Source organism: Mya arenaria, chromosome 17 (genome assembly GCF_026914265.1).
Source record: "Mya arenaria isolate MELC-2E11 chromosome 17, ASM2691426v1".
NCBI lineage: Eukaryota > Metazoa > Mollusca > Bivalvia > Myida > Myidae > Mya > Mya arenaria.
The window spans coordinates 36,590,366-36,612,434 of record NC_069138.1 but is presented as its reverse complement, the minus strand read 5'-3'; the positions used below and the strand labels follow the sequence as shown (position 1 = coordinate 36,612,434).

The window sequence follows — 22,069 nt, the reverse complement described above, 5'->3', positions numbered from 1 at the left end:
ATCAGTTTAACATCATATGCAACTGTATTTAGACATAACTTAGGATTGATTTTGGATTTGTAAAAAATGATCACTAACACAGGCATCATCAAACGTCAGACTCCATATATTATAACATAGACTAAATTTTGTTTTCATTATCACAGGAAATGCAATGACATATGCTTATTAAAACAAAAAGAACAAGGGTATTTTTCAAAGTACGTTTTTGGTTATTAAGTTGTTTTATGCACCAGCCCATTGTATATGCCCCGCCCCCCCCCCTTAGTCCGGAATAGCGGGGACTTTGACTTCCGGTCTCTCAAAACACGGGTAAAATACCCGACCTGCAGGGACACACTGCTGATAAAATCCCTGCCAAATGGCCCCGCAACCCCTGAATACCTATGTGAGGCCCATTCCCGACTATTTGCAATATGAAGACAAAACCACATTCACTAGGCACTGCGGGGCCACCTGAAAGGTAAAAACACAGCCCATTGCCTCTGCTGTTCCCGGTATACCCCTGGAACAAGGGCGAGGGGTGGGCGGGGCAGTGGTTACAATTGACAAGTGCATTACAATCTCAGATTATGCTGCAAATAAAAACAAAATATAAGGTGATAAACTTAGGCTTACTAATGTTGAGGTATATCCAGACCAGTGTTTATATCGCTATTTGTGCAAAGATAATTGTACAAAACTGTTGTTTTGTCAGAATTTGATCAAAAATGAGCTTGATACATCAATTTGGACCAAACAACGACTATGTTCCAGTTAAGTTGACCTGTCCGATTTCCATTCAAAACGAGTCACTAATTACGCAATATAATCGCTACCAGTCTCAGATACACATGCTTTATTGCATAATGATTGCTTTAAATAATGATCCTTTAGTGCATGAGACGATCAACAATGACTTCATCATGCTCAAAACATATTTATTGTCAAAAATAAGATTTAATTTCCAAACTTCGAGCCACATTGTTTATACCGGAAGCCGCCATTTTGATTGAATTTATTGAAACCCATGCTAAACCGATCGATACTGGTTAGTATACAGTATAAAAACACTACGCATCAGTAACTTCCCTTTACAAAAACACGAAAACTAGCGTAGAAAAAATATACTTGATTATTTTTAGCCTTTTAATAAATTATAACCTGAAAAAAATCTGCTTGGCGATCAAAATGGAGGTGCGGGCGCACAAAAAAAATAAAAATATTTTTTTTACATTTTCAAAAAAATAGGAGCAGTAAATCCCCGGAACGAAATATCAATTTGGTGTGGCCTTAAGTCTATGTTATCGAAAAGCCTTCCAAACCGTTTGCAAACGTAACATCGTTTCGGTTTAATTTCGACGCGAGAACGGGCAAACATCTAAAAAAAAACAGCTTATAATACCAAATGCATTCATTATCTCATCATTGAACAAATTCACCAATATTACTAATGGATTTTGACTGACTTACTCCTGTAAAGGTAATGTATCTATGTTATAAATCTCTGTTCGTTTGGCTGAATCTTCATCTTTTGGTCATAACAATGCAGCGTGCTAATCTCACGAATGGCTGGTTTTTGGTCAGTACATTCTTGAATGAAGATACTTTGGAAGCGAAAACAACATCCAATGTTTGAAAACTATCAGTATTCTATTTCCAAGAGTTTGAAAGATATGATCATGGAATGATCAACTCACCACCTGCTTCAACAGTATTATATTCCACGAGTCAGAAAACTCAACTCTAACGAACGGCCAAACATATATATTCATACACCGTAAGTGTTCCTAAGACGTAGGAAGATCTCTCTAAATGGCACAATACCGTCATTGACACCATGGATTGATCTTAATACGAACAGAACAGACGTTTAAATACATTTAGGTATAACTACGTATATCCATGTCAAGTATGTATTCAAACATATGATAATCTAATAAATTAATTTATGAAAATTAAGGTCAAGGTCTTAAGCATTTATTAATACTTGATAACATTGGGAGTCAGATATATAGGATCTGACACGAGTTGTCATTTAATACAAGATTTTATTAAACGAGTTTATGAAATTTGTTAGTAAGCGAGCCTCTGGCGAGCTTACTAACAACTTTCTTGGACGAGTTTAAAAATTCTTGTATTAAATGACAACGAGTGTCAGATCATTTTTATCACATGCTTAAAACGGTGTTTTATTACCAATTTAGTTCCACTTTCTGAACCGATTTTTTGACAGCCAGAGTTCTCAGAGTAGAATGTCAACGATGCGCCATATAAATAGTTCCAAATTAAAATGACAAAAGTAACTAGCAGTTATCAAGTTTTAATTCTGATAAAGCGCTTAACAAGTTACAACTATAAAAATGTGTAGTAAAATATCCAACATCATGAATAACGAACTCGCTCGTTTCATGCCATGTTTCATGTTGAAATAAATTCTGTTCGTGGGAAAGATATGGCAGATATAATATCTGCATGTTATGAAATCAAATCAGGGCTTATGAATTAGTGTGGAACGAATGGAACTCCTGGGAAAATGTGTTTAAAGGGCCATACCAACCAATGCTTCAAAACAGAAACATATATTAGATACATCTTTGGGCAAACATTTAACCCATTTCAAATGCCACAACTCAAATAAACTTTCTTTTTAAATTATATAAGTAAAGATCAAAATTGTGTCTTTTGGCTATAATCGATGAAAACAAGATGCCATCGAGGAACTTGACCGTTTAAACTTTTGAACTTTTCCTACAATCTATTATTATGGATGGTTGTTAAGCTGTCGAATCGCTGATAATCGACTTAGAATGAGAACATGTATTTTGCTTTCTTTGTCAAATATATTAAGAACGAATATTGCTTTCGCAATCTGTCCCCTACGTTATGTGTCTGTTTCAAATGAGATTAATAGTACACTCTTATTCATGTTTAGTAAATGGGTAATACATCCCACGACCCCTATTATCACAGAATGGTTATTTGGTTGTCCTTCCAGTTCCCTATTGTAATTTACTGAAAATACCGTTTACATCCTTTGGGTAAAGTTATTAAGTTCAATAGATTGAACAGATGTTGTACTTGATCCTGAAATGTAGCTTTTATGACAAACTATTGTCCAAAATCAGAATGGTACACATTTTCTTACAGCATGGTAAGATATGTAAAACCTCTGACGGTTTTGCCATTTTTATGTGTTTAAATTTAACAACAATATTATACCTTTAACGTTATATTTTGAACTTGGGTCAAAGGTGATCGGGCAAACGAAAATAACTCAAAGAGTTTTTGTCTGTCTTGATGTGATCTTAATATTACGTAAACATTCCGATATTTGTCGGTTATTGGCCAGTTACTTTTTTAATTTATTCCTTCTTTGTGACACATCCAAATATCTATTAAGATGAGGACAATAACAATTTTGGTATTGGTAATCGTCTTGGTTTGGACTCTATGAAATACAAAATGTAGCATCATATTGTCCCTGTATCTAAATTGTAAGCGATCACTGAAATATTTCGGAAGCAAAAACCTTTCTTATAGATTGAAAACAAAAACTGATGTCATTAACCACAGTACCAATACACAAGCTAGCAAGCAAGGGTTTTGTATTCAATACAATTAAAATAACATTTTATTTCATATTGGACAACAATTTAGCAATACAATTATTGTTGGGCATGATTTAAAAGCTGAAAGAGCTATAAAAGAGTATTTAACCAGTACGTTTTTTTGTGGCAAACAACTGTTGTCTTCTTTTTTTTACAGTTTCATTATATTTAATATATTACCGCTAAAACAGTAATAATTTATATCATATCAAGTACAATTCATCACGGTAACATATACAAAACGGGTCACAATTTTAGCGAAATCTATCTGCAAAAAATGACAATTGGTCGGTAATATACCCATGTTGGAAAATACGTCATTTCTTGGTTAAAAAAGGATAACAACATAATTCTTTGTTTTATTCAGGACCAACAATAGAACACAGATGTATGGCATACCATAATTTTATCCATTACCTCATTTGGACCCATATGTTTCGTCACAAATATTTTTTTTTATAATTTTCCAATAGTTAATAAAAAATAAAAAATAAGGAGTTAAAGGGACTGTGTCACGGATTGGCACCATTTTTTTCTGTAACGAATCGCAGGACAATTATCTAATAAAGTGTGTTACGCTTTGATATCATAATTGTAAAAAAACGTACCAAAATATAAAAAAAAATTGTGTCGGAGACCGGGTTCGAACCTTCGTCGCCAAAATTGAAGGCCAGCGTCTAACTCACTGAGCTACAAAGGCTTATTCTATTCGGGTGACATAATTAAGCTATACACCTACCTCGGTAATATCACGTGATAACATCGGCTAGCCAATCACGCATAAGGAATGAATTCTACCTGGTAGATATACCCAGTAATCTTTTTTAATGGAAAAATACGAAATAACTACTTAACTTAGATAAATTGTAAACTATGTGGTACTTCAGTTAGTAAGTTTCAATGCATTGTACACGTCGATGCTAAGTTTATGTCAGTTTTCGACAAAAAATTCGCTATTTTGTATACGTGAGAGAGCCCCTTTAACTCCGGCCTTACAAGTTGTATGGACGTATGCAATCGTTCTTACTGGTTGCAATTCGAATTACAAGATTGCATCTTTAGTTTCATGACACTATTTCTGGCTTTTAAGACATGAACTTGTCCCTTATTATCAAACCTTTAAAAATTACAAACTCTTTGCTTTACATTGATTGTAAACAACATCAATATTCGTTATAACATAGTATCATATGGCTATATTTGACATTTTAACTTAAGTGCAAAGCTTGTATTTTAACATTTCACTTTAAAGTATTTATAAAGATGGCATTTTATTAGGTTTCTGCTGCTGTCTTAAATGTCGTAAATAGACTGAGGTCTTAAAACGTATTGCGGCTTGTCTGAGCTGCTTACATAATTTAAATCGAAATATTTTCTTGATCATGTATTCTGGCCAGTATGTTCAGAAATTATTCATTATAGTACTCGTGATTGAATCAACATTTTGTGACACAAATGAACCGCGATGTTACAGCCGGTTTGACTACGAGGAAAAAATGTTGGAGAAAATGGTTAAAACTGAGATCAAGAATGGGGAGCTTTTAGTTAAACTAGAAGCACTTGAAAGGAGACTGGCGAACGTTGAATCTAAGGTAGACAATTCGGTAAAGGAAGTAGAAGGTCTGGAAATGAAACACGATTCTGAAAAAGAGGAGACAGTGAAATGGGTACAAGATCTTAAAAAGGCACACGATAGTTTACAAAGTGAGTTGGAAGATTTTGAAAACACGACAAAATCCTATCTTGACGAGCAAGGGAGATCCCTTGAGGTATACGATCAACGTCTGGACGCTATGTTCCGGAACATGACAGGTACTTTTAGTTATCTTACAACATAATTTAAAGTGGAGCCAAGCTATACACAGCACGTATAAATGTAATTTATAAATTCATAGAATCAGATATCGAACACGATACAATAGCTATAGTATTGATTAAGACCTGATTATTCTAACACATAAATATTTTATACGCCCTTGTCGAAATTCGTACAACGAATATATTAGTGAATACATAGAAGAAGTTATCTCATATGAATTGAATTCAAACCGTTAAATGATTTTTGTTATATTGACTATATACCAGTGTTAAGTTTTATTCAAAGTGATTATAAGCATTTCATTATGATTGTAACTACACACAAGCAATTTATCCATATTTTCAATAAATACTTTTCGCAAAAGCTGATCCAAAATGTATGGGCTTTGATCCCTCCATCGTTTATTTGAATGTCTTAGTGAACTATTTCTGTTAGAATATGGCTGAAAAGACTGAAAAAATATGCAGATCAAATATAACACCAGATGCATAACTGATGAAAATAACAAAACATTCTTAATTCGTATATAAAGGTGGAGCACGCATAGCTACTGTTTTTTTAGGATTGAATATTGCAAAATATTGCAGGATTTTTCTTTATATTATTTCAGAGAGTAAGCACCACTCTCCCGTTGCTTTCTTCGCCACCCTACCTTCTAGTTTTACAACATCCGCCTCCTCTCAAACGATCGTATTCAACAGCCTCGTCACAGACGTGGGTGGAGGTTACAACTCGGGGACAGGCGTTTTCACCGCCCCGGTCGACGGTCTATACGTGTTATCAGCTTCTGTCATGGTTGACCTGTCCACGTCGACGACCTCCGCCCATATCAGCATAAACAAAAACGGCAGTCACGTAGTGTATCTCTATGTCAACGACAGTGACGGTAACTACGAGACAGGCGTGGGCACTGTCATTCTCTCGTTGCAGGTCGGGGATACTGTAAAGTTGACTTGCAATGAAAGTGGACGAATCATTTATTACAACTCGATCTTTTCCGGTTTTAAATTGTAAACAGGGCATGAATGAGCACAGAACATTGAAGTGGATTGAGCTCGCTATCGTTTATCTTCAATTCAATTAATTTCATTTTAATTATTAGAGATCCTATTTAATTCGTACTTGTGTGTGGCTTTTTGTTTGTCAAAAACTTGATGCACCTGAACAATAACATTCATGTATTGTAAATGTTGAATAAATTGAACAAATATAATATTTTGATTATTACTTCAATATTGTTAGCAAAGACAGTTATACCCTATATATGCCCGATAGCGTATTTTGACATATCATAAAATGTCATATACTTTCTAAAGATTCGAAAGTTTTCAGCATTTTAGTTGTATGTATTCAGTTACTGAATGACCTTAGGGCCATCGACTGTGAAAACATTATTCTTAAACCCGATACTTGATAGTAAGATTATGAAAACGGGAAATCACTAAACTACGATAACGAAAACGGGAGAGTAATTTGATGATGATGAACGACAAAAAGACAACAAAAACGCGATAATACGACATAGCGATGATCATAACGCGATATATTATCGTGTTTATACTATCGTACTGTCGAATTTTCACCATCGTGATATCGTGATATCGCGTTTTCGTTAAAGTTGTATCGAACTGTCGAGTTATCATCAACGTACTGTCGCGTTTTCCTTATCATTTTGTCGAGTTTCCATTATTGTACTGTCACGTTATTATCATCGTTCTGTCGCGTTTTCATTTTTGTACTGTCGCGCTTTTATGGAACTGTCGCAATATCCTCATCATACTGCCGCTTAAGGATCATCGTACTGTCGCATTATCATCGTCGTTATGTCGTGTTATCATTATCACTATCTAGTTCCGATGTGCATGCGCATAGAAGAACTTCGCCACCGTGTGACAAAATGTCGGATTCAGAGGAATAACAACCAACTTATTTATAACGATAATCATAAAGGCGTGAAAACGCGCCGGTCTCTCATAAAATATTAAGATAGCGAAGCGTAAAAGCGAATAACACAGTCTAAAATAGAACTACGTCACGTCATCTTAACCTGTCATGAGCTCCTGTACCTTCAATGAATTATACTACTACTACTACTACTACTACTACTACTACTACTACTACTACTACTACTACTACTACTACTACTACTACTACTACTACTACTACTAGTACTACTACTACTACTACTACTACTAGTACTACTACTACTACTACTACTACTATTACTAATACTACTGCTACTGCTACTACTGCTGCTGCTGCTGCTGCTGATGTTGCTGCTGCTTCTACTGCTGCTGCTGCTGCTACTACTTCGACTTTACTGCTGCTGCAGCTACTGCTACTGCTACTGCTGCTACTACTACTACAACTACAAAGTATTATTTTATTAAAAAAGGTCAAGGTCTTACGAATTTATTATTACTTGTTTGCATTGGCAGTCAGAGAAATTACCATAATTAATATACTGAGTTGTATTATTAATAATTAAGTTACATATAACAAATGCTTCCATGATTTATTTACGAACATAATTATTTTCATTCTTAACATATGTCTGTTATTTATTTATTCAAATTCCATAATTCGAAAACAGATGGATTGATATAGACAATTCGATTTTTAGAAGTTTAACGTTATTGACAATAAACTAGACGGATACAAAAAAAAGTGTTTTTTACTCTATGTCCCTACAATTACAGCATAAACAATAACGTTCGGTTCGTGGTATATCATTACGTATGTATTGCTTATAAGATGCTAGTCCATCGACCAAAACGTATGACCAAACTAAGTAGATGTCTTAATATGTTTCCGACTATTTGCACAATCACTGATTCTACGTACATGATATACAGTAAGCAACTGGTTCTTTTTAAGTGTTTTAAATAATAGATATAAAACCTATTTTACAGATTTTTTGCTTAGATTAATATTTTGCAAATCCGAAATAAATGCAGTAAATATAAGGAATACACGAGCCATTCATATTAATGTTTGCTTTATAGGACAATCGCCGTTCTGTTTGGCAGTAAACCTGTTGAAAATCTATCAAATACACTGCTAGGGTTTGTAAGGAAATACAAAAAATAAACAAGTATAACAAACTATCCTGATGATATATTAAAGACACAAAACAGACGTTCCTTTGAGCAAAATAATACAAAAACATGCACCAAAGCAAACAAGATATTTATTTGGCTTATATAAGATACATATCATTATGTTCCGTAAAAATATTTTTTTATAAATTGTTCCTATCTCTGATGACGCGATTTCGAATATTTATCATTTGTTTCCATGCCATGTTTCACGATGGAATAAATCCTCTTTTGTTTTATTGCATGTGGAAAAGATATGACAGACATGTTATCTACACATTATAAGCTCAGAATCAGTGTTAGTTGGTTAGTGTGAAACGAATAGAAATCTTGGGAAAGCGTTATTAAAGGGCCATTCTAAGGAATTATTCAAACATATTCCTTCCAGTCATGAAAAATGGAATAAATTGTCACTCAAACTCGCATTTGTTCTGGCCAATTTTGGATAATGATTATCCCCATCCCCAATGCAAAACACACAAATGAACTTTCATTCCAAATTATAGTCGATAAGCGATTTGTCTCTTCCGGTTAAATGATCGATCAAAACAATATGTAATGAGGGAATTTGACCTGTTATGTATTTTGTGTGGAATATTGGAGTTTCCAAAGTCTTTCTTCGACGATGAATTATAATGTATTCTATGGTCGTTAAACTGTCAAATCATTGATTACCGATTACGGGTTAGATCATGTAATCTCCATCATTGTCCAATAAATGAATCAGTAACGAGAATACTGACTTGCTAGCTTTCACAATATGTCCTCTACGTTATGTTTCTGTTTAATATGTAAATAAACCTCATTGTCAATTCCTTAAATAAACGGCCTTTCGGCAATTGCGAATGTTTTACGATAAACTCAACAACTTCGGATATTGCCGGACCGCAAATCATCGCATTTGAACATAGATTGAAAATTGTTTGTTTGTGTCAGCAGGCCACGAAAAATCAACACGTTGAAATGTGTTGATTTAATATTTGTTAAATGAATTGTTGTCGATAGCGTTTCAATTTAACGTAAAAAATGTTTTGTAGTGAAAAATTTTACCCGCGTTATTGTGACGTCATTTGTTAAACTGTTTTCGGTTACGGTCTGGTCGTTCTATTTACAGGATGGGTGAAATATTTATTGAAAAGATTTCTTAAAAACAATGTTGTTAATTTTATAATAAACAATATAATAAACTATTTGTGTAAATATAAGACATTAATTGGTTATCGATGTCATTCGGACACTAAAAAAATTCCAGTTCAACTGCGCTAATATTGCAATATAAGACATCAATCACGCATTTCATCCCTCAACGTTTTTAAATTGTAAACAGTGCATGAATGAGCATAGAACATTTAAGTGGATTGTGGATTATCGTTTATCTTCAATTCAATTCTTTTTAAAAAATGATAATAGAAATCCTATTTAATTCGTACTTTTGAAACTTTCTGAGTGGGTGTCTTCTAGTGTACCCTATATCAGCCTGATAGCGTATTTTGACATATCATAAAATGTCATATACTTTCTAAATATTCGAAAGTTTTCAGCATTCAAGTTGGACTTGCTCAGCTACGGAATTCCGTTAGAACCATCGCCAATGAATACATTGATCTAAAACCCGATACTCGATGGAAGAATGATAAAAACGTGAAATCACGAGACTGCGGTGACAAAAACGAGACAGAGGTAGAGGTGATGATAATGCGATATATTATCGTGTTTCCACCGTCGTACTGACGCATTTTCACCATCTTTTTTTCGTGATATCGCGTTTTCGTTATCGTTGTATCGTACTGACGCGTTATCATCATCGTACTGTAGCGTTTTCATAAAAGTATTGTCACGATTCCATTATCGTACTGTTGCGTTATTATCATCGTTCTGTCGCGTTTGCATTTTCGTGCTGTCACCGTTTTTTATGGAACTATCGCATTATCATTATCGTACTGCCGCTTCATGGTCATCGTACTGTCGCATTATCACCATCGTAATGTGGTGTTATCATCATCGTTCTATCGCCTACCTGTGCGCATGCGCATAGAAGAACTTCGCCGCAACGTGCCAAATGTCGGATTAAGGGGTGCGTTTCAGATTTTACGATCTGCCATTATCGTAAATGTACGATTATAACAACAACCAACTTAACGATAATCATATAGGCGTTGCAGAAACGTGTCATAAACTCGCCGGTCGTAAAATGAAGTCAAAGGTCTAAAAAAACAAAACAACACGTCATCATAACCTAACAAGAGCACTAGTCTCTTCAAACAATCATACTACTGCTACAATTTCTACTACTACTACTACTACTACTACTACTACTACTACTACTACTACTACTACTGCTACTGCTACTGCTACTGCTACTGCTACTGCTAATGCTGCTGCTACTGCTACTGCTACTGCTAATGCTGCTGCTGCTGCTGCTGCTGCTACTGCTACTACTACTACTACTACTACTACTACTACTACTACTACTACTACTTCTACTACTACTACTACTACTACTACTACTACTACTACTACTACTACTACTACTACTACTACTACTACTACTACTACTACTACTACTACTACTACGACTACTACTACTACTACTACTACTACTACTACTACTACTACTTCTACTACTACTACTACTACTACTACTACTACTACAACTACTACTTCTACTACTACTACTACTACTACTACTACTACTACTACTACTACTACTACTACTACTACTACTACTACTACTACTACTACTACTACTACTACTACTGCTACTGCTACTGCTACTGCTACTGCTACTGCTACTGCTACTGCTATTGCTATTGCTAATGCTGCTGCTGCTGCTGCTGCTGCTGCTGCTGCTGCTGCTGCTACTACTACTACTACTACTACTACTACTACTACTACTACTACTACTACTACTACTACTACGATTCATTTCTTAAATGGTGCATGATAGTGCACGTTATTTTCAGAACTTTAATTGCATTGCTTTCATAAATATTATTTTTTTATTTGAAAATAAGCATGTTTCCATCTTCCTACTATGTACTACAAGTTGTAAATAATTTCTTAGCATGTCAATTGGACGCGTATAATCCGCTGTGTATAAAATTTAAGGAAGTCAAAGAATTGACTACAGTTTAAACCATAGCGAATGTTATAACATGAAATTGTAGTTTGTGTTATAATGATTATCTTTTGTGATGAAGGGGGGGGGGGGGGTAAACGCCGAATATAAGCATGAGTTAATTGTCTAAAATTGTTCAGTTTCCGTTCAGTTTTCCCACGTCAGAATTATCATTGATTGTGGGATGAATACGCTTGCAACTTTATGGACCCTTAGCCGAATGGTTAACTATACACATTATTTATTTTTAAGCTGTTATTGTGATGACAGTATTTTTCGACTTTTACCTTTGCTACTACTCGGATGCAATGCGTTTGCAATCAAGGATTTCATTTTCAATCCTGACTATACCCGCATAATTAAGGCCCATCTTGCAAATTTTATGATGCACAACAATGAGTGATAAAATCTAATGATATCAATAATCAATTAGGTGCTCGTCGCATGGACTGAATTAGGAGTAGAAAAAATGCCGCTCAATCTCAGAATTAATAATACAATGAAAATACAGGGGCAGTAGTCGAAAATTCAAAAATTAAACCTTGTATATGGGACAAGGCAAGGGACCAATCGACAACGAACAATAGACATAAATATATTAACATCACATACACAAATACAAACACCACAAACTGAAATGAACAATTAACAGTAAGAAAAGAGACAGAGAGAGTGAAATACTCGATAATAGCACAAAAAGTATCAAACGGGAAACATTGTCGACAACACAACGCAAAAATAAAGGGAAGAAAGATACAAGCCAAAACGGGAATACTGACGAGATAGACAAAACCTCAAAAATGACGGACAAAACAGAAAAGTCAACAAAAACACAAGAAATAGAAAGTGTTTTAGAAAACGACGATGATGGAAACCTTACGGATTTACAACCTCTCTCTATCAATAAAATTCAAGAAGAGCTGAAACATATGAATGAAAAATTTAATGAAGTTGTATTAAAAAACAACCAGTCGTTAAAGGAAATTATAAAAGAGATAGTGACTGAGGTGAAAACAGAACTCACCAAAGAGTTTGACGACAAGATAGATAGATTACGATAGATTAGAATCCAGATTATTTGATTTCGAAATAGAAAACGACAATCTTCGAAAACAACTTCAATCTGACAAGAAAAACGAAGAAAAACTGTCTGATAAGAAAGTTAGTTGACTTAGAACAGACAGTTTTTACACAAGAAGGTAGAATAAACGAACAATACTCTCGTAGAAACAATGATGTCATTACGGGCATTAAAGAAAGCAATGAACCGGAAACTCCAGAAACAACAACAAAATCAATATTAAACATTTTAAATGAGAAACTTGAAGGTTTAAATTTACATGAAAATGATATTGATATGTCATCGACTTGGTAGACCTGGACCAAAACCAAGACCTATTATCGTGAAGTACGTCTCAAGAATAAAACGCAATGCCCTTTTCAAGCGCAGAAAAGAGTTCAAAGGGACACTTATCTTTATTAACGAGGACCTCACAAGCCTGAATATACACATCTTGGGTACTATTAGGAAAACGCTGCAGAACCCTGAACGTGCGACAGAAAGAGCATGGACATGGGAAGGGAAGCTCTTTCATAAAGGGCAAGACGGGAATATTCGCCAGATACAACACCGTGAATACAATCGTTGGATTGGTATCAAATAGCCTACACGCGTGAGGAAATGTATTGGGAGACGCTATCTGTGACGCTCAGTGTACTTATACAACAATAGGAAACTTTTGATTGACTTCCAAGCGCAGCACGCTTATAAATACATGTGATTTAATCCGCTTATTATATTGACCACCTTTTGACTTTACATCATACATTACAATGAATGGAATTGTACACGTATACAACTTAAATAAAGTATTCAGAAATGCACGTTAACATGAAAATGTAACAAAAATAGAAGTTAAAAAAATACATTACTTTACATTTAGTATATATTTTTCGATACTTTTATTTCCACACATTATTGTTTAAACATATGCATTGTGCAATGTGTTCAGTACAGCTTTAACTTTCCCTTTTGAAAGGTCATTAACTAAAATGAATATAAAATATGCTTATTCACTGACTTCAATTGACATTCTAATTTAAACAGATGACAAATGCATTTACATGACCTATATATGTGTACAACCTAAGTTACGTTTTTAGACAAATTTGAAAACCTTGGTTATATTCTTTTCACCATATTGTCAAGAAACCATTTTCTGTGTACTTTATCAAAGGATATACAAATGGTTTATACCAATGTTATGTTGCAAGACGAGTAAGTTTTGTAACGAGTCTGTTCCAATTTTCGCTACCTTTCGCAAGGAATATTTATATTTCATTTTGCGTGTTTATATTCTTGTACATTTTGTTTATTGACACAACTTAAATGGAAAGGTTATTTTACACAATGCATCTTATATGTTTGAATGTGCATTAAGTAGAACATCAGAAATAGTGAGTGGAGCATTAGAAGCCATACTATACATCGATCCGAGATGCCAAGATAAGCTCCGCCCCCTTAGATATTGTTACTATGCGCCCCAAGCGTAAATTCAAAATGGCGGCTCACGCGCTGCTACGATAGCATTAGAATCCGATTTTCTCGCGAAGATTTCGGACAATATCAGTTAAATATTTACCAGATCAAGCCAAATTATCGGGAAAGGTGTAAGAAAAGGGATTAAATTACTTTCTACAAGGTAATATTCATGACATTAAAGTTTTGGAAGAGGAAATATCTGCCATGTTACCGCGAGATGCTGGCATTCAATGAGAAAAAACGACAAGCATCATATGTTAAGTGTCGATGTGGAGAGGGATTCCATACGATATAGGTATTGCTCATGAAAACCAGGGTATGTGAATTTCCAATTGTATTTAACAAATGTTATTATTCTAGTAATTTTATTCTTAAATATACATTGTGAATTATAAGCAATTTTGGATCGCCATGTCTTTTACATTTCATGCCGTAATACGGAATGCGAAAAAAATATTTTCAAGTCGTCGAGTAGAGAAAGAAGTAAGATACTGTATGTTGTATTTCAATTTATTGGTTTTCATATTTCTAGTTACTGCCTCGTTTTAGACATTTAACATCTGGAAAGTCAAATGATACTTCATGGGTCAGTGTAGGATAAACACATGCCAATTTCACAGCATGATATCATGCTTTTGTTTTGATAACTTGTCAACAATCTCTGTTTTCATTTTTTTTATAGATTGAGCGGTCATTGTTCACACGTGGTTGGCTTAATCAAGTCACTTCAGGAACTCAAGTTGCACAACTTCACCCATGTTCCTGATCAACAAAGTTACACAAGTATTCCCCAACAATGGAATGTGCCAAAGGGATCAAAGATCAAGCCAGTTCCAGTGAACCAAGTCATAGTAGCACAGTCGGAAAAGGAAACCTGTCCTTTGCCAGATAGATACACAGACCAAGTTTACAAATTTTAAATCTAATTAAATAAATGAACTACAAACACACAATTCACTTTACAATGCTTTATTCCAAACATGAATAAACTAACAGTTATTCGATTATATCAAAGAAGCAGAAATAAAATCATATGATTCCTGTATAATATTTAAACAACTTTTAACTATTGCTTCTTTGAGCAGAACTATATCGACATTTACAGTTTGTTTAAATTCCCACCAGTTGCTTTAAAATCTGAATTTCACAACACTTTGATGAAAGTGCAGACTGTTATTCTTCAACTTGGACTTCTTTTTGTGACAACTGTTCTTTTAGGGAATCATTTTGAGCGGTAAGTGCAAACATCCAAAGCATAATAAATTTTACATTTAAGACAAGATGTTTAAAACTGACTCCTACCATTTCTCAAGAGTGTGGGAATACCTCTGTTTGAAATGCAGCACCTATTGATTTACCGAAAGAGTTCACACCGTTAAATACCACACAACCTGTGAAGACCCAAGTAAAACAGAACTGACAACAAGATCATAGGCATTGTTAGAGTGTTGGTTTCACTTACATAGACATTCGGTCTGTGTTTCTACTCCTGGTACAGTGTCTGCAGGATCCTGGACCAGCTTTTCTCTGAAAGAAATTATTGTTATGTTGATATATTTATATGCAAATTTACACACACAAAAAACTGTGTAATTTCCGTGTAATAATGTTCTCTTCAGTTCTTTTGAGTGTTCTTTTCTGTAACATACAAAATACTTGTATTAAAATATATGTAACTATAATGCTGTTGTTTTGTATTGAAAAAGGAACAGTGGCATTTTAAAAATGAGTAGAAGTCTACAAAATAATACAGTCTCAGTTTTGCAATTTATCCTACATGGTACATGTTATACAAGTCTTCCGCGCACTCCATAAAGATAAATAAAACTCTAACGCACAGGCATGTGATATCTTGTATTAAATGCATACACTTGCATTTTGTGTATAAATGCTGCCATAAGTTTCCTTTCCAAGTGACCGCTTTGTGGGGAGTTTTCTTGAAGATGTTATTCTCCAGCCATCAGCTGATGGTGGGTCAGGATACTCTTTAGATGGTCCATTTCCTCCATGAAAGTGCTTAAATATGCATAATAGTAAAATATAATTAGTGTGACAAAACTCCACAATGCCGGTCAGTAACATATTATACATATTATACAATAAAACAGTAGTTTAAACTTGACACATTCATAACCTGATGGAAACTGTCAACAAGCATGATCTCCATATGGAGGTCAATATTTAGGACACAAGAAAGTAAACAAATTAAACATTTGGCATGATTTGCAGAATTCAGAATAATAATTGAAATGATTGTATTTTGATCGTTTTACGATAAAACCAAATTTTAATTTACTAACCTTCGAGCAGACATCTTCGTGCTGGTTTATCCTGTTGACATTCAGTTTCTCTTGTGGCCGTCCACAGGCTTTAATCCAGCATTTGCACTTCTCAATATCGGATTATAGGTCGGAAATCGTTTAAATCGGCCTCCATTTAGTCCCTCCGGATACCTTAATCTGCATAACATATTCCCCATCCGCATCGTTTAACCATTTTCACAAATCAGTCTTAAAACTTCAATAAAATGTCCGGTTGTAAACAGTTATCGCTGCTTTGTTTGTGGGTAAAGATGGCGGACGGGACTCGGTGAATAATTTGCAGCTTTCTCATTGGTCAATAATGATTAGTTTGATTGACAGGTCGGATCGATGTATTGTAAATGTATAACGAATTTGTCTTTATGATTGAAATTACTTAAGAATGTTATACAATGCATTTTTGCGTGTGTCAAATTAACAGTCCATATCTTTTTTTTCATTTTTCATTTTTGAATTCAATACATGAACAGACTAAATGAAAATAAAATAAAACTTTTTATATAGAAATAAGGTGTTACTACAAACCAATGCATCTAATTCTAAAATCAATTTGCGCAATGCAGTAAGCATAGATCAGTCGTACTTAATGATTTCTAATACAAATGTGATATAATTTACATGCAAAGAAATACATACAAAAGTATATAAATTATAAAATGTAACACAGTACTAAGTTTGATATTAATTTAACACTATTGTTCACACACTATTTTAACAACACTTCATCACGCTTTTTAGTTATTTTTTTGAGAGCCCATATCATACTGCCTTTTAAAAAGATTATAAACACACGTTAACATATACCCTAAATAGAAATCATTTTTTTCACCTTATCTCGTATATAAATAGCTAATATTGATCACGCATCGTTTGTAAAGTAATTTATAATATATCAAATGATCTAATGGTCTTAAGAAAAAACACTGATACATACAATCTACATGTTTTATAATGCGTTATGGTTTCTTATTACAATGATTTTGAAATGGATATTTTTTAGCATATGGAGACAAAAATAGCAACACTTAATGTTCGCGGTTTAGGCAATTACCAGAAAAGGAAACACATGTTTGAATGGCTTAAATTAAATCATTATGATATATGTATGCTTCAAGAGGTACACTGTAAAAAGGAAGTGATTCAAAAATGGAAAATAGAATGGGGGGCTGATATTTAGCGGAAAGAAATCAAATAGTGAGGGTGTTGCATTTCTTTTTAACCCAAAACACAAAATTGAAATAAAACAAGAAACAGAATTGATAGAAGGTAGACTTTTAATTGTTGACATAACAATACATGACTCAGAAATTTCATTGATAAACATTTATGGTCCAAATAAAGATGATCCACTGCTTTTCTTACAGCTTAAAAATTATATTCTCAACCACAACGACAAAACATTTATAATAGGGGGAGACTTTAACACAGTTTTAAACGAGAACTTAGACAAGAAAAATGGCAAAACTGAAACTCATAAAAATGCAGAGCAAAATTATTGGAAATGTTAAGCTCCTCAAACTTAAGCGATGCATGGAGACTAAAACATCCCGAAAAATTACAATATATTTGGCACTCGAACACAAAACCTCACATCCACTGTAGACTATAAAGCCCGGCTATAAAACAGATCACTCACTGGTTTCAATTAGTTTAAACACGTAGAAATTAAAATGAGGCTCGGGGTATTTCAAGATAAATAACTCTGTGTTATTAGACCCAATTTATCAAAACGGCATAAAAACCTGCATACCAGAAACGGTAAGTTATAACACCGAATGCAATGCAAATACGCTTTGGGAATTAATAAAAGGTTCAATAAGGAATGAAACTATAAAGTTTACAACTCATCTTAAAAAGATTAAAAATATTGAAAAAACAAAACCACAAAATGAAATACAAACATTAGAATCAAAACTCAATACGAATAACAAAAACGAAATTGATCAAATATCTGAAATTATCTTAACTAAAAAACAAAAACTAGATAAAATAACACAAACACAACTAAACGGTATCATATTAAGAGCTAAATCAATTCACGTTGAACACAACAAAAAGAACACGAAATATTTTGCCAACCTTGAGAAGAAACGCTGAGGGAAAATCAATAAATACTTTAAAGGTTCAAAAACGAGAGAATAACAGGTATCTTAAACGAGGAAGTGCGATATTACACAAAATTATACTCTAAAGATAAACAAATTAAAAAAGAAGACATGCAACCATTTCTAGAAAACCCTTACAGAACACTTAACGAAGATGAAAAACATGCATGTGAAGGCCTTTTGACCAGCTACGAATGTGAACTAGCCCTTAAAGATATAAAAAACAATAAACGCCCGGGCTCTGATGGATTAACTAAAAAAAATTATAAAACCTTTTGGAAAGACATACAACATCACCTTATTAGATCACTTAATTACTCATTTAGTAAAAGACATATAACGCAACTTCAGAAACAGGGATTAATAACACTTTTATCGATACTAAATAAGGACCTTGATGAACTATCTAACTGGAATTACAGTATTAGATACTAATACTGGATCTAACTAATTACATTACTTAACGTAGATTATAAAATGGCAACTAAAGCCATTAACAGTCGAATAAAAAAGTTTTACCATCAATTATAAGTCATGAACAATCCGGGTTTGTTAAGGGTAGATATATAGAAGAAAACGTAAGGTTAATTTTTGAAATCATAGAATATTTACAAGAAAACAAAAAAAACCAGGACTCTTTATTTTTGCCGACTTTGCTAAAGCTTTTGACAGTTTAAACCACAGTTTTATCATTGAATGCATAAAATCATTAAAGTTTGGACCAGATATTTCAAAATGGCTAACTCTATTCTACAACAGCATTCAGAGTCTGATAATTAATAATGGACATATATCGCAGTCATTTAAACTCGAAAAAGACGTTCGACAGGGCTGCCCATTGTCGGCTACATTGTTTATAATTTGCTTACAAACACTATCTAACTATATTACACTAAACGACGACATAAAAGGAATTAAAAATAATGACAAAATCATAAAGCAAACCTTTTTTGCCGATGATTCAACATTTTTCAATAATGGTGACAAAAAATGCTTTGAAACACTCGTACAAACCCTAGAAATGTTCTTAAAATGCTCAGGCCTAAACCTGAACACCAATAAATCAATTATTATGAGGGTGGGATCATTTAAAAACTCAAATATACAGTTTTGTTATACCAAAAAATTTGTATGGACATCCGATTATGCTACCACTTTAGGAATGACATTTACAAATGATAGAAATGCAAATATTACAAGATATATTGATAAAATTTTTTCAAGAGTTTAGAAACGTATTAAAACAATGGCAACACAGAAAACTGACACTGATGGGAAAAGTTACGGTAATTAAAACATTTGCTTTACCTAAGCTTTATTGAACTAGCTAATCCAACTAAACAAATGATAGATGATATAAAAAATACATTTTTGATTTTATGTGGGATGGAAAACCGGATAAAATAAAAAGAATTATCCTTTACCAAGACTATGAACACGGTGGACTTAAGCTTACAAATATTGAATCATTTTTGAATTCCATTTAAGCATTATGGATAAAAAATATATAGACCCGTCAAATAATGGAGACTGGAAAGTATTCTTTCATTGAAAACTAAAAATCTACGGTCATGAACTACTACTTAAATCAAATTTTGATTAAACAGTTATAAATTATATAACACCAGAAGGAACTTTCCTAAATGATGTACTAAAATCCTGGTTAAAAATAAAAACCACATTTTATGAAGAGAAGTCGAGAATAAATGTAAGTAAAACAATAATTTGGAATAACAAAGAGATAAAACAAAACGGCAACACACACTGTATTTTAAAGAATGGTATCAAAAAGGCATACAATTCTTCGAACACATGTACGACTACAGGGTAAATTAGTTTTACAGTTTTGAAGGAATAAAAAGCTTATACGACATAAATAAAAACGGTTTCTTAAAATATTTGACACTAGTTAATTGTATCCAAATTCATTTGAAAACGAGGATTAAATCCGAGAATATCAATCAAAACAGACCCCAAATAATGACAGATAAAATAAAGGAATCGAGACAAACAAATAAGTTTCTATATTCGACACAACAAAAAAAAACAAAATCAAGCCATCATCAGAAACTAAATGGAAACAAACATTCCCGAATATAGAAAATATTGGATGGAAAAAAATATATAATACAATTTATATAAGCTCGAATGATACATCATTACGAAGTTTTCTATATAAATTCTTACTAAGAATAATACCCACAAATACGTATTTGCATAAACGTAGAATAAAAAATTCTAACTTATGTGATTTTTGTAGCATACAAATCGAGACAATAGATCACTTATTTTGGGACTGTCAGAAATTAAAACCACCATGGAGTGCCTTAAACGACTTTATCAAACAGCGATCGATAAATATCGTTATAACGAAAGAAATAGCATTTTTCGGTATCCATATCAAATTTAAACACACACCAATATGTAATTTCCTTATCTTATTAATGAAATTTTATGTATTCTCAATGACATACCGAAACACTATCCCATCATTCAATGCCTATTTACAATATTTAACTCTCAGACAAGAAATTGAAGGATATATCGCAATGCAAAACGGTAGATATGATTACCACACTCTCAAATGGGATGTATTAGAATTATGTAAATTTTAAAATAATTAAGATACCGATGGTATACAGAACCAGAATGCATATAAATAGTATAGATTCCTTTTTTTCCTTTTTTTACACAACCACATAAAGTAAAATCAGCAATAAGTGAAGGGGAAGTGTATCTGTGTGTATGTGTGTGTGTGTGTGTGTGCGTGCGTGCGTGCGTGCGTGCGTGAGTGCGTGAGTGCGTGCGTGCGTGCGTGCGTGCGTGCGTGCGTGCGTGCGTGCGTGTGTGTGTTTTGTTTTTTGCGCGTGCGTGATTATTTTTTTGATATTCTGAAAATATGAAACAATATAGACATGTTTTTGACTTATAATGTGTTTGAGATTATCATTCAGTTATTATATTATCTATGTTCAAAATAAACGAGAGAAAAAAAAACACAAAAAAACCCACAAAACACCCCATACACAAATGCAAACGCCACAAACAAGCCATATCCTCATCAAAATTGCTTTACCGTTAAATAGTGGGATTACCGCATTGGAACGGTCAGTAAAAAAGAGTTCACTGGAACCCGAGTCTTCTTTGGGCGTAAACTAGTTAGCATGGCCATTACCTCACACATGCCGCACCATTGACCAACAATTACTCAATTAAAATATATAAGCCTAATCAGAACACAGATCAACTTGAAAACAATGAAGAATAAGGGAAAAATAACATTATTGTAAAGCGGTGAACACTGCAGGACGACATAGATTTCATAAAACAGTAAAGAAATCTTCCTAAAAATATATTAAGTGGCAATACAAAATGCTTTTTTATTATGGGATGTATATTATATTGTTTTGGAACGATCAAACTAGAAGGGTAATATCTTATTATTTCCCCTACAAACAAGGTTTGGGGGAGTATAT

At 33.6% G+C, this 22,069-nt stretch overlaps 1 protein-coding gene and 1 long non-coding RNA gene across 3 annotated transcripts; one reads left to right on the top strand and one right to left on the bottom strand.

Annotated features, from left to right (window-relative positions):
* The first annotated feature begins 4,949 nt into the window (after positions 1–4,949).
* LOC128223871 (uncharacterized) lies at positions 4,950–6,556 on the top strand. Its single transcript, XM_052933312.1, has 2 exons — positions 4,950–5,402; positions 6,020–6,556. The coding sequence occupies exons 1-2, from the start codon at positions 4,973–4,975 to the stop codon at positions 6,421–6,423; spliced, it is 834 nt and encodes a 277-aa protein (XP_052789272.1). The 5' UTR covers positions 4,950–4,972; the 3' UTR covers positions 6,424–6,556.
* Positions 6,557–15,635: 9,079 nt separating this feature from the next.
* Positions 15,636–16,717, bottom strand: LOC128223870 (uncharacterized). Of its 2 annotated transcripts, none has more exons than XR_008259386.1 (3): positions 16,468–16,717; positions 16,006–16,183; positions 15,636–15,694 (listed from the first exon to the last, which is right to left on the bottom strand). It is a non-coding gene; the product is annotated as an uncharacterized LOC128223870 (long non-coding RNA). The 2 variants fall into 2 exon arrangements; XR_008259387.1 differs by having other exon boundaries at positions 16,037–16,183.
* Positions 16,718–22,069: the final 5,352 nt, after the last annotated feature.